General features: G+C 42.6%; 1 protein-coding gene across 2 annotated transcripts in view; it reads left to right on the top strand.

The window, feature by feature from the left end:
* The window catches only part of MYO1E (myosin IE), a 191,979-nt gene that overhangs the window by 126,864 nt on the left and 52,260 nt on the right, over positions 1–12,855 (top strand). For both annotated transcript variants that reach the window (XM_046655362.1, XM_046655363.1), the window contains 6 exons: positions 947–1,027; positions 1,309–1,395; positions 3,718–3,804; positions 4,808–4,975; positions 6,037–6,122; positions 8,458–8,539. In XM_046655362.1, the coding sequence (XP_046511318.1) occupies positions 947–1,027; positions 1,309–1,395; positions 3,718–3,804; positions 4,808–4,975; positions 6,037–6,122; positions 8,458–8,539 (591 nt within the window). The remainder of the gene's footprint in view (positions 1–946; positions 1,028–1,308; positions 1,396–3,717; positions 3,805–4,807; positions 4,976–6,036; positions 6,123–8,457; positions 8,540–12,855) is intronic.

The raw sequence follows: 12,855 nt of genomic DNA, 5'->3' as shown, positions 1-12,855 counted from the left end.
TGAGCAAGAACACAGATCCAGGCATCAAACTCCTTAAGTTTAATCCCGGGCCGTGCCTCTTGGTCAGTGCGATCTTAGGGATTATAATGTTATCACTGTCGTCATGAAAATTAAATGAAACGACACACAGAAAGCACTGAACACTGCCTTGCACAGGTGGATGTTAAATACGTGTAAGCTGCTTTTATTATCATGACTTTATAATAATTGCTGGTATTATTATCTGTAGTTGGCTCACTCTATCAGCTCCTGGGAACAGAGACTATCTTCTCCTTGACAACCCTGTCATATTATGTTAGGTGATCATTCAGTGACTACTGAGTGGGGTGTCAATGGAAATAATATTTACAGATCTTGTAATACTGGTTCTTTATGTGAAATAGGTTTTACTTTGATCATCCAAGATGATCTTTTCTTCTCATTCTAAAGACTTCCTGAGAAAACCTAGCTCTGCCAGAAATGGGTTTTCCTCATTAAGTAAATGCTTTTTTTCTACCTTAGTAGTTTTTTTAGATCCTGGGGGTTTCCCAGAGTACTTGACGTCACACTGAGACTTTTTTTAAGCTGCAATTTACCTATCTTCTTGTCGTCCTCTGTTTCTGGCAGGCAGTAGTATCTGCTGCATACAGTCTTGCTTCCCTTTTTTCCATGCATGGCTGTTTTTATTAGGAACGAAATGAGTTAAGGGGCTGGCCCTGTGGCCAAGTGGTGAAGTTCATGTGCTCCACTTCAGTAGCCCAGCATTTCACCGGTTCGGATCCTGGGCACAGACCTAGCACTGCCCATCAAGCCATGCTGAGGCGGCATCCCACATAGCACAACTAGAAGGACCCACAACTACAATGTACACCTATGTACTGGGGGGCTTTAAAAGAAGGAAAAATAAAAAACGATAATTTAAAAAAAAGAAAAGGAGTTAATTACCATGCTGGTTAATTCCTCCTAGTCCATCAACAAAGCGATGGAGAAGGACCACGAAGAATACAACATTGGTGTCCTAGACATCTACGGCTTTGAAATATTCCAGGTAAGACCAGTTTGAATAACTGGGGACTTGTGAGGAGGATGCATTTCATCTGGCTTGAAAGAAGTAATTCTAGGCAATGAGAAAAACACGCTTTGGCTCATTTTTGCCTTTGTGAGTTCTTCATGTACCTTTACCAAATTAGTTTCTCCTAAATATAAACTGTGCCACTTTCTATTGATACCACCAGCATTTCTGTTAAGCCTTTTCACTACATCACTCCAGAAATGACTTTAAAGTGATTTTGCAGAAACAATTACACGTAACCGTTTTCTTTTTTTCAGAAAAATGGCTTTGAACAGTTTTGTATCAATTTTGTTAATGAAAAACTACAGCAAATATTTATCGAACTAACATTAAAGGCAGAACAGGTGAGTGGTCCCCCTTCCTTTCATCTTGTTCTATTGCTAACTTATTTTGTTGAAAGGGGTATTGATTTCTCTCTTTTCATAATAGATTCAGGTTTTAGTTTTGTATTAGGAAATGTACTTAATTGAGACAGGCAGAAAAACCGTATGCCACTGTGACATTTTGATTTGTGAAATATAAACACCATCTGCTACATTTTCTTTCTCCTGTAAGTAAATGACGCTGTCAAGTTGGACTTGAGACTGGCTGCTTTTACTACTCTCTGACTCATTGACCAAGTGAAAAATGGCAGCCTAGCTCCAACCCCAGTCGGGTATGGCATATACTGTGTTCCAAAGGAAAAACGTGGTTTTCTCAGATTTGCTCTCCTCCTAATCTTCCCTGAAAACAGATGTGCCTTAACAAAGCTGGCATTTTAATTCTGACTTAAAGTAACATGTCTTGCTTACACTACCTTCTGAAGGTCCAGTGTAGCTTCACTTTTATTCCAGTGCTGTACTGTTTGTCGATTTCTATGGTTGCTGTAACAAAGCGTCACAAACTGGATAGCTTAGAACATCAGAAATTTCTTCTCACAGTTCAGGAGGCCAGAATCTGAAATCAAAGTGTCACTAGGGCCACACTCCTGAAGGCTCTAGGGCAGAATCCTTCCTTGCCCCTTCCAGCTTCTGGTGGCTCCTGACATTCCTTGTCTTGTGGCAGCATCACTGCAGTCTCTGCCTCTGTCTTCACATCGCCTTTTTCTCTCTGTATCCAAATCCCCCTCTCCTTTTTCTTGTAAAGACACCAATCATTGGATTTAGGATCTCTCTAAATCGAGGATGATTTCATTTGCGAGATGTTTAACTAGTTATATCTACAAAGATCCTATTTCTAAACCTCACATTTTGAGGTTCTAGGTGGACGTGACATTTCGGGGGACGCTGTTCAACCCACTACAGATATCAAATGTTGTTTTGGGGACGTTTCGTCACGGAAGTGTTCGTGCCTCTGCTTAGGAAATAGCAGTGACCAATGGTTTTCACATAAACCTCTGCGCGGGCATTCTAAGGCTTCTACCACCTCAGAGGAGCTGGAGCAAACAACCAAGGGAGAGTGTGGGAGGAACTGAGAAGGGAGGAGGTAGGCAGCAGCTAGGTCACATAGGAACTTTGCAGGGCTTGGCGAAGACCCAATTTTATAGTAAGTATGATGGGAAACCACTGGAAAATTTTTAGCAGAGCGTATCACAACCTGATTTGTGTTTTGTTTTTGAAAAACGTCACTCTGGCTCTGTAGACTTAGAGCATGGGGTGAGGCAGGAGAAGGCAAATGAGAGCGGAAGTTTAAAAGCCAGTTAGGAGCCTTCTGCAGGAGACTGGGGGAGAAATGGGAATGCAGACAGTGATGGGGATACAGTGATAGGTGGTCCGAGTCAGTGTATATTTTAGAAAGTGAGTCAGCATGACTTGCTCGAAATAATTAGCAATAAGCTAAGAAGGAAAAAGGAGTGAACGGTGATTCCTACCTTTGTAGCTTGAATAACAGGGCCAATGGTGAGACTGTTTACTCAAGGGGAAGATTAGAGAGCAGTTGGTTGTAGACGCTGAGGGAATGTAGACTCAGAACTCTGCTGAACATGTTACGTTTGAGGGGCCTATTATACATCCAGGTGGAGATTCCAGTATGTGAAATACCTGTGAGTCTGGAACTCAGTGGGGAGGTCTAGACTAGAGAAATAAATTCAGGTGTCCATACCTGATAGGTGTTATTTAAAGCCATGGGATTCATTGAAATCACCTAGAGAAGGAAGGTTGAAAAAATAGGGAGGCTGGAAGAATGAGCCCTGAGACACTCCATCATATAACCATCTGGAAAGAAGAAAGAGTCAGCAAAGGAAGCTAACAAAACAAGACTGGTGAGGAGCGAGGAGAACCGAGAGACTGTGGTGGTGTTCACCAAGTTAAATGAGCAACTGGCCTCAGTGAGAAACATTCCCCTTAAGTGCCCAGATGCTAATCTATATTCATGTCCGATGTTAAATGCAAAGAGATTATTTTGTAATGGACCTATAAGTTAAGCCATATTAAATTGCCATTTTTGTATGTCAAAAACGATTGGATGGTAGCAATTTCCTATGGTTCAAACTAAACATAGAAATTACCCAGCATGTAATGTTCCTTTCCCATCCCTCTTAGAAAAAAGAATTAAAGTTCCAAGTTTTTGTTGAAGAACATTGAGGTTTTTCTTTCCTGGCGATTTATGTACCTTTGGTATCCATCTGTGCAGAGCTCCAGCCAGTCTTTGCTGGGTGATAATGTGAATTCCTGCTTTCTGTCCTGCAGGAAGAATACGTTCAAGAGGGAATCAAGTGGACACCCATTGAGTACTTTAATAACAAAATCGTGTGTGACCTCATAGAGAACAAAGTGGTGAGTATCAGTGTGGCATCTCTTCACTGCTCACAGGTTATGTTAAGTGAGTTTTTGTTCTCTGTCATTGTTTTAGAATAGGTGAGATGACTACTCTGATTTGCAAAGGATTTTAGGAATTAACGTTAATTTTGTGTCTATGTGTATGTGTGAAAATAGGGCAGTAGGGTTTTCTTCTTGCAGTAAATATGGACCTACATATATGAGGAAAATGTCAATTTACAAGTGGAAGTGTTACTGAATTCTAAGAGAAGATAACTGTCACCTTGATGGCATAGTGTATGGAGAGACAAAATTGGCCCTGCCTTCTGGACCATTTATACAACTTCTAGGACTGTAGCCTTAGAAATTGTTTAAAAGGAAATAAAAGGGATGAAGGCAGAGATCTCCACAGTACTGTTTTGTTTTATTTTTTTACAAAAGTCCCAAAGTGGAAATAGTCAAAACACCTATAGACAATTCAGTCATTAAATAAACTATAGCATATCAGATCAGGGAAATATAGCTATTAAATAATGATTATGAAGATTATGTAAGAAGTGAGGATTGTTTATAAAAGAGTGCTATGCAAAAAAATGTAATACTGATAGAATGTGTCCACTGTGCAGCTGAAGGAACCATGCCTGTAGAGGTGACAGGCTGAAAGCGAACATTAAGAAATGAATTAGAGGCAGAGGCAAACGTTTTTGTTTTTCTTTTGGGTTTTTAAAATCAACTTAGTACGAATAGGAGTGAGCAGATAATGATCTGTGTATGACTTTGAATAGAACTTCAGGGAGTTAAACAATTTTTTTTGGAAAGTGAACTTTCCTCCATCGTTCGCTCTAAGTGGTAACTCCCATTTGGGATTATTAATTGCATTCTTGCTCAAAGGGAAAGACTGACTTTCAAGATGCTATCTTAAGTCTAGGGAGCTGTTTCCTTGCTTAAGAAAAGACCCGATAAGCATTGTGTATTTTAGAACAGTCACTGAATCGGGGCTTTGCCTTCTTGGTCCCATCAGAACCCTCCTGGGATCATGAGCATCCTGGATGACGTGTGTGCCACCATGCACGCGGTGGGTGAGGGGGCGGATCAGACGCTGCTCCAGAAGCTTCAGATGCAGATCGGGAATCATGAGCACTTCAACAGCTGGAACCAAGGCTTCATTATTCACCATTACGCTGGGAAGGTATGGCCAAGAGCAGGGGTCCAACAGGAAAGGAGAAGTGATCCTTGAATCAAGTCTACCTGTTTTAAGCCTTCAGCTCTGTAATCTGTTTTCTCATGAGGCAGCTGATAACAACATCCATATGCTTTCATCTCCCTCACTGTATTTTATTCATTCAACATTCATTCAACAACATGGGATGTATGAAATATTTGGAGAGGCAAAACAAAAGATACTATACACTACTGCATATTTTTCTCAGCAGGAATCACCCTTTATATAATATAAACATGAATCATGAATATAAGCATGAATAAGCATATATTAACTGCCAAAGGAATGGATTTTTGTCTTGCCTCTGGCTGTAATCACAAGCCTACGTTCCTTACCTGCCCATGCCCACTGAGAGTATAAGTAAGATCTGAGGGCTCACTTTTGGTGTTTGTTCTCATAAAATGCGTGAGTACTGGGTGCCTACGAGGTACGAGGCTTTGTGTGGGTACTGATGATACAAAGACAAATAAGTTAAAGTCATGATATTTGGGGACTTCCCAGTCCTGTGGAAATCCACTGGTCTCATCTTTCATCTCAACTAATCTCATGTTAACAAGGGTCCCTGAGAGTGAGTTATTGGCCAGATTGATCCAGCTCTGACACCATTTGTAGGAGAAATTGCAAAGCCTCAGATGACAGTCCATTGCAATGGACCGTGGAGCAGAAGTTTTATTTTATTCCGTCTTAGCTAAAAATTAGGGAAAGAATTAAGTATATTTTTTAGACATTCCTATGGATCCATTGAAGATGAGATATGTGATCCTGAGGGCTGGAGTCCTGGTCATAGATCATCTGGGCTGTGTAAGCAACTAGATACCATTCACCAGTATCCACAGGCCATCAACAACTAAATCAGTTAACAAGGTCAGTGAAACATGCACAGCCTTAATGTGACAGTGCTTGATGAAATCCCAAATGCTACATCTGGAAATATACACATTGTGGTGAGGCTAGCCATGCCAACTTGGATTTTTTGTTCAGTGAAATACTTAAAGGATAAAATTAGGTTTCTTTTGATTCTTGGCCAGGTATCTTACGACATGGATGGCTTTTGTGAAAGGAACCGTGATGTGCTTTTTATGGATCTGATCGAGCTGATGCAGAGCAGTGAGCTGTAAGTGTGTTTGCCTTATCTGACATGGGATATTGGTTTGATCAGATTTTCAATATTAAAAAAAACTTGTGGCATTTGAGTGGTCAGCATTTTGTTCCTTTGAGCTTTCAGGTCCGGGTTATCATTGGACAATTTGGTTTCTCAAAATAGCTTTTGTTTTCCCAGTCTCAGTCTCTCCCATGCACCCCTAACACCTCCTGACCCCAAATTCCAAGTGCTATCTGCATGCTCTTCAGGGACCCATCTAAGAGTGGGGCAGTCTACTTCTATGATGCTTTGCCCTTGGAACATTATTATCCCAATAATTCTCCTTGGTCACTCAGTTTTTAAAAAGACTGATGGCTTAGCAAGACTCAAGTTAACCTGAGTCCCTGAAGCACGTGGGAAATGGTTCAAGAACTCTGGGAGGGGCACCTCGAAAGGGATTGCCTCAGAGATCCATTTTAACTCCCAAGACCCTGTCTGAACTATTGGGGTAGAAGCAGGAGGGCCTCCCCCTTGCGGGCACTGGAGCTCTCAGGACCAGCTCTGCTACGTCCTTTCCTTCCCTCTCCCCTGCAAACAGGCCCGAGATCCTGGGTAAGGGATGTGACATGTAATTTACATGATCAGGCCTCTACATGCCAGGCAAGTATAATATTGCATAGTTGTCCAGATTTTACAATTTTTCGAGCTGCCTCCAAGTAATAGCTGCCGTTTTAGTCTCTGTTACTTAAACTGTCATAATATCAAGGTTAACTTCGCTAATCAACAGCTGCAAGCCTGATCATTTTCTGAGTAAGGCCTAAATGCAAGGAAAGCAAAACTGAGTTTCCTTTTCAGGCCGTGGCAGAAGCTGTTGTGCTCCATTTAACCCCCTTCCCCCTCCCTCCCAGCCCTTTTCCCCCTCCCCTCCCCGGCCCTCATCTCCCCATGCCCGCACTTCCTTGTACTCACACCGCCTATTTTTTTTTTTTTAAAGATTTTATTTTTTCCTTTTTCTCCCCAAAGCCCCCCAGTACACAGTTGTATATTCTTCGTTGTGGGTCCTTCTAGTTGTGGCATGTGGGACGCTGCCTCAGCGTGGTCTGATGAGTAGTGCCATGTCCGCACCCAGGATTCGAACCAACGAAACACTGGGCTGCCTGGAGCGGCGCGCGCGAACTTAACGACTCAGCCATGGGGCCAGCCCCTCACACCACCAATTTTTGAGATTCTGGATTTCTTTTCATTCCAAACACATAAAATCTATTTGTTCTTCTCTTAAAAGGGCAGGTAAGCCACAAGTCCTGGCTTGTGGGTTTTATGACAGTCAGGCGCAGACATGCTTTCAGAAACTTTTCAAAAACTTATTAAATTTACTGCCAAGTTCGAGAGCTATTGATGCTTCCATGTAAATTCCTATCCTGTAGACATGGTCGGTTGTTTATTCTACACATTTGCTACAAAAATCTATAACTGTGCCTGGTCAAGTTAAAAGTAGATTACTGGAGAGACTTCCTGGAAAATTCAAGATGCTCAGAAAGCCATTTAGGAGGAAATGAATTTGAGCGTCAGCTTGCTAATTGACGTGGATCACTTTAGTCAAATAGTCAGCATATGTTTATTGAGCACCTATTGTGTACCAGGCTATGTTCCAGACACCAGAGGCACCGAGGTGACTAAGACATTGTCCCTGCCCTGTGTCCTGGTGAGGCAGGCTTGTGAACAAATGCAGCTCAATTAGAACTACGATGCAAAATATATTCAGCAAAGCATTTGTGAGTTACTACTGCTCCACTTAAAATTACTCATACTCAGAAGCACAATTTGTTGAAGGTTTTTGCAGTGGTGGCAGAGCGGGGACAGTGCTAGTGGCTTCTAGTGGGCAAAGGCCACTGGTGCTAGGAAATATCTTACAATGTGTAGGACAGCCTCCCTTGCCCCCAGCAAAGAGTTATCCAACCCTAAATCCCAAATATCGGTAGCGCCAAGGTTGAGAAACACTGCTTTAGAGCAAAATAATTCATACGAGTCCCTGAGCTCTGGGCTATCTTACTTAACCCAGCAAGCCCATACTGACCCCTCCACCCTGTGATATCCTATGGGGGAAGTTCTAAAGACAGAATTTTAAAATTTATTTTTCATGCTTAGACTCTGAGATGCTTATATCTTAAAATTCTTTCTCTATGTTTCTGTTGTCTGTTGTTTATTTCCCCAGGACACATCTTGATGGCTTGTGCTTGGAGTCAGGTGGCTTTCTGTAGTCCAGGTTGTGTGTGTCTGGTCACCCCTCCTCTCCATTGTCCACGGAAGCAGGCTTTCCGCCTCCAGCCTACTTACTGATTGCTAATCCATTCCCTTTCTCCTTTTCCAGACCTTTTATAAAGTCTTTATTTCCGGAGAATTTGCAAGCTGACAAGAAAGGGCGCCCAACTACTGCCGGAAGCAAAATAAAGGTATGTTCTATTTTGGGAAGTTTATAGATTCCTCTAAGAGGCAGGGTTTTCTAGGAGTCAGAAAGTGCACCCCTGGGCCAGGATGGGGTCAGTGAGATGTAGCGGATAGGTTATAGAAGATGCCCAGAAGTAATGTCGCTCCTTGAAATAAGGGTACAGGATGCGAGCTGAATCTGACTTGGCTGTACTGAAACCCCAAATGGATATTAGGTACCTCACCCCTTAACAGCCAGCAGGTGATAATCAGTTACTTTCTAAGAGGAAATGGCTTCAAACTGAATCGGGAAGAATTTGCATTAAACTATCAGAGAACTTTTATGATTGAGAGTCACATTTTGGATTTTGATGACCATTTTCCAGCCCAAACCCTTGAACTTGCCAATTAATGGGACTTGGTGTACCTGAAATTCTGCTGGGTCTTGTAGTAGCAATTTATGCACCGTCCTTACTGGATCTTGCAGGCCCCTCCTTTCTGTGAATTACAGGCACATCCGACCCCGTGGTGTCTCAGAAGGAATTCTTATAATGTTTCTTGGGAGCCCCTCGTGGGTAGTGCCCTATGTTGTCTGATCCACTGCATGACAAAATTCATTGTCCCTAATTATGCTCTGAATTGAGAGGTTGTGTCAAACATACTTAATTGTGTAACTCTGTGAGAAATAGTCACTAAACTATTTTTTAAGAATGTACCAGTTAAAAGATGTTTTAAAGAAATCATATGAGTTAAATTCCACCCCAATTTGATAATCAATGGGATCATCAAGTGATTAACAGTAGGGTTCTGGGATTCTATGGCCCTTGTTCAAATCCCAGCTCTGGGTTTTACCAGCTGTGTGACTGCCAGCAAGCTCCCCAAACTCTCAGTGCCTCTTTTGCTTTTCATGTAAGATGGAGATCTTAGGCCCTATCTCAAGGGGGTGCTATGATGATTAAATTCAATAATCCGTCTAAGGCATTTAGCACACTACCTGAAACACAATAAACCCAGAATGTATATGATCTCCTACTACGTTCTGCTCCTTCAGCCCCCTCCCTGTACACCTGTATTCCTCTCTGCTTGATCTTTAGTGGACACATGTCTGCATATGCTGGCCCCCCACCAAGACTGTCCATTCCCCCTCACTGGCTCTGTGTGGCCGAATCCTACTTGTCCTTCTCACAGTGCTCTCCTGGGTAACCCCAGCCTCACAGACACACAGTTGTTTCTGTCTGTTCTATCTGCTGGCTCTTTCTTCTTGGAGTGTGTCACATATGGAAGCCTGCCTCCTCAGCCCCTAGGGCAGGAACACCGCTGGAATAAAGGAAATGATCATTGAAACCTCACAGCAGTGAGAAGATTCCAGTCAAGAGGAGCCTTCGCGTTTCGTGGAGGAAGTCAGATGCAAGCTGGACCTGGAGCCGGAGGGTAGTCCTCTGGGATTGGGGACAATCATGTCAGAGAACTAGAGAAATTTAGCAGTCCTGGGGCAGCCTCTGGATTGAGTTCGCTGGAGCAGAGCTGAGGGCAGGGGGCAGAAGCAGTTCTCGTGAGGCCCCACATGTTAACGTCTGTGCGAAGCTTCTGACTCATGCCTTCACTTCAAGGTCCTGGATAAGGATTAGCTCTGGGCTGGAAAATCTAGTCACAAGACTGTCACATTCAGATCTAAGGGGCCCAGATCATCAAGGTTGCAGTGACTCACTTTCAAGTGGTCTAGATTCTCACTGGAGCTTATTCCCTATGAAAAGGAGGGCAAGGGAAGGGCATTTTTCTTCTTGGAAGACTGGACCCCTTTGTCTTCTTTGCATTGTTGTCTAGTTGAATACTCAAAATTGCCATCTTCTGGGTATACTCCGAATGCTCAGGATGGCAAGGATTGCTGTCCTTGCTATAGGGCGATCAACCTGAAGTAAGCCAGCTTATCTACGGGGGACCATTACTGTGCCTATTCTCACCCCCCAACGGTACCCTCCGTGGTGCACTGTGTGACCTTGTCTGTCTGATGCTGTGCCTCCACACAGGAGTGAAATTCTCCCTGTGTTATATATTCCCTCTAAGACACCTCTTAGAGATGCATGGCCATGGCCCAATCTCTTATACCTTCCGTATCCACCGGATTTTGCAGATATTAAGTATCATCTTAACAATATTCTTGAGGTGTAAATGTTTAAAGAGATCCTGAGTTCCTTGGAAACTTAAATAAAAATTAAATTTATGTTCGAGGTAGTTTTAGGGTTGGGTATTTTATTGTGTTTTAATTCTTTAAAATTTAAAACTGATCTATAGGATTTAATCAACAGGATATTTGTTTGATGAGAAGTCCCGTTATCTTGTTTATAAATAAAAGTATCCTTTCTATATTTAACAGCACTTGATTTTGAGGCTTCACTAAATTCTACATTGTTGTGGTAAGAAGAAAGGGACCAGTTTTGGTTTCTTTTTTTTTTTTTTTTGTGAGGACGATTAGCCCTGAGCTAACTACTGCCAATCCTCCTCATTTTGCTAAGGAAGACTGGCCCTGAACTAACATCCATGCCCATCTTCCTCTACTTTATACGTGGAATACCTACCACAGCATGGCTGTTGCCAAGCGGTGCCATGTCCGCACCCGGGATCCCAACTGGTGGACCCCAGGCTGCTGAGACACAGAACGTGTGAACTTAACCACTGCACCACCGGGCTGGCCCCCAGGGACCAGTTTTGAAGTTACAGCCAAAGATTAATGCTATAGGGAAATGGAATCAAGCTCAGAGCTGGCAGAGTGGACTGGACTGCAGCTTTATCTAAGAGCCTGGACCTCTAGAGGAGGGGATATGACAGGAGATGCGAGCACCATGTGGAGATTGGACTGGTTGACATTTAACAACTGTTCCAACCTTTAGATTAAGATAGTTGAGGGCTTCTAGTTCGTCTTACTTAGTTTACAGATGGGTAAACTGAGGCCCAGAGAAATTTAGTGATTTATCATGTAGATTGCAAATAGCAGAGCCGGACCCCAACTCAGGCTTGCTAAGAATCTGTGTTGAGGTTAGAAGGAAGAGCTCTCACCCTAAGCCTTTTCTTACTGTCCTGTCTGTCTGCATATTTTAACCCCCACCCCTGTTGGGCAAGTACTTTTGGTAGCTTTCTGTTCTAACTCATGGACTCTTTTTGTCTGGAGTCAGGATAAATCCAGGTGCTGCTTCCCAACCACCTCAGGGGGCATCTAAAGTTGACTCATAGCGAAATTTAGGATAATTTTGATGGTTACGATGCATTCCTGTTTGCTGAAGTTAGTTAGCTCACAACCTAAAGGCTTCTATCTAAACCTAGCTCATCCAGTTAATTCTCTTTGCCTCACACTAAATTATCCCATCTCTTCCTTAGGAAGGCAAGATAGCATTGCGGTTAAGAAACAGACTTGGTTGCTCATGGACTTGGGTGCAAGCCTCACCTCTGTTGCTTACTGCTTGTGTGATCTTGAGCAATACTTTTATTTCTTTAAGGACCTGTTTTCTTGTCTAAGAAAGGTGAATAATACTAACAGTAGCTACTCATAGAATTGTGAGGCATAAATGAGAAAATCCATGTGTCTAGCCCGTGATGCATGTTCAGTAAATGGTACCCGTTACTGTTTTGAGCTACACAGAGCTATGTCTTACCCTGTGTTTACTGACCCCTGTGTTTTCTTCTGCTAAGGTCAGAAGAAGGTGTGGTGTTAAATACTTAGGACTAAAGAGACTGCCAGGTTATTCTTGGGAATTAAAAGGTTTTAATTAAAATGAAAAAATAAAAATTAAAGAGTTTGGGGACTTAAAAAAAGCTTCGTTGTAAGCAATACTTCCCCAGCTTCACCGTATGTGTTGTAAAGATCATCAGATTTGTTCTCAAGTACAATCTCCATCAACAAAAAAGATAAGCGTCGATTTACTGTCTCCTCATAGGTTTTGCTTTGGTCCTACAGCCTCTGCTACTTGACCCTCGATTCCAAGCATTGCAAAGAATGGTATATTCTGCACATCTCAACAGCGGACTTAGTTCACCAGTGAACATCTTGCTTTGAATATACCCAGGAGTTTTTCTCAAGGGTTTCAGATTTCCCAAACCCACGGAAACAGAAAAGCCCTAATTGAGAGAGAGCTATCTACCGCAGGCAGCTCCCTTCTGCGGACTTTGTAAGGGTTTTCTGGCTTTGCAGATCCTTTTTTCTATTTTCCTTTAGAGGTTTTCTCTCTTCGTGATTTGCTTGGAAGGAGAGTTTGCCTCTGTGCCCCATCCTTGGACCCACAGGATGCTCAGCAGCATGGTGGTGGGAATGCTGATGTGGCTTCTGCTCCCGTTTTTTCAAACTACATTT

This window comes from Equus quagga, chromosome 2 (genome assembly GCF_021613505.1).
Source record: "Equus quagga isolate Etosha38 chromosome 2, UCLA_HA_Equagga_1.0, whole genome shotgun sequence".
In the NCBI taxonomy this organism is placed as follows: domain Eukaryota; kingdom Metazoa; phylum Chordata; class Mammalia; order Perissodactyla; family Equidae; genus Equus; species Equus quagga.
This window is presented reverse-complemented; position numbering and strand designations above follow the sequence as displayed.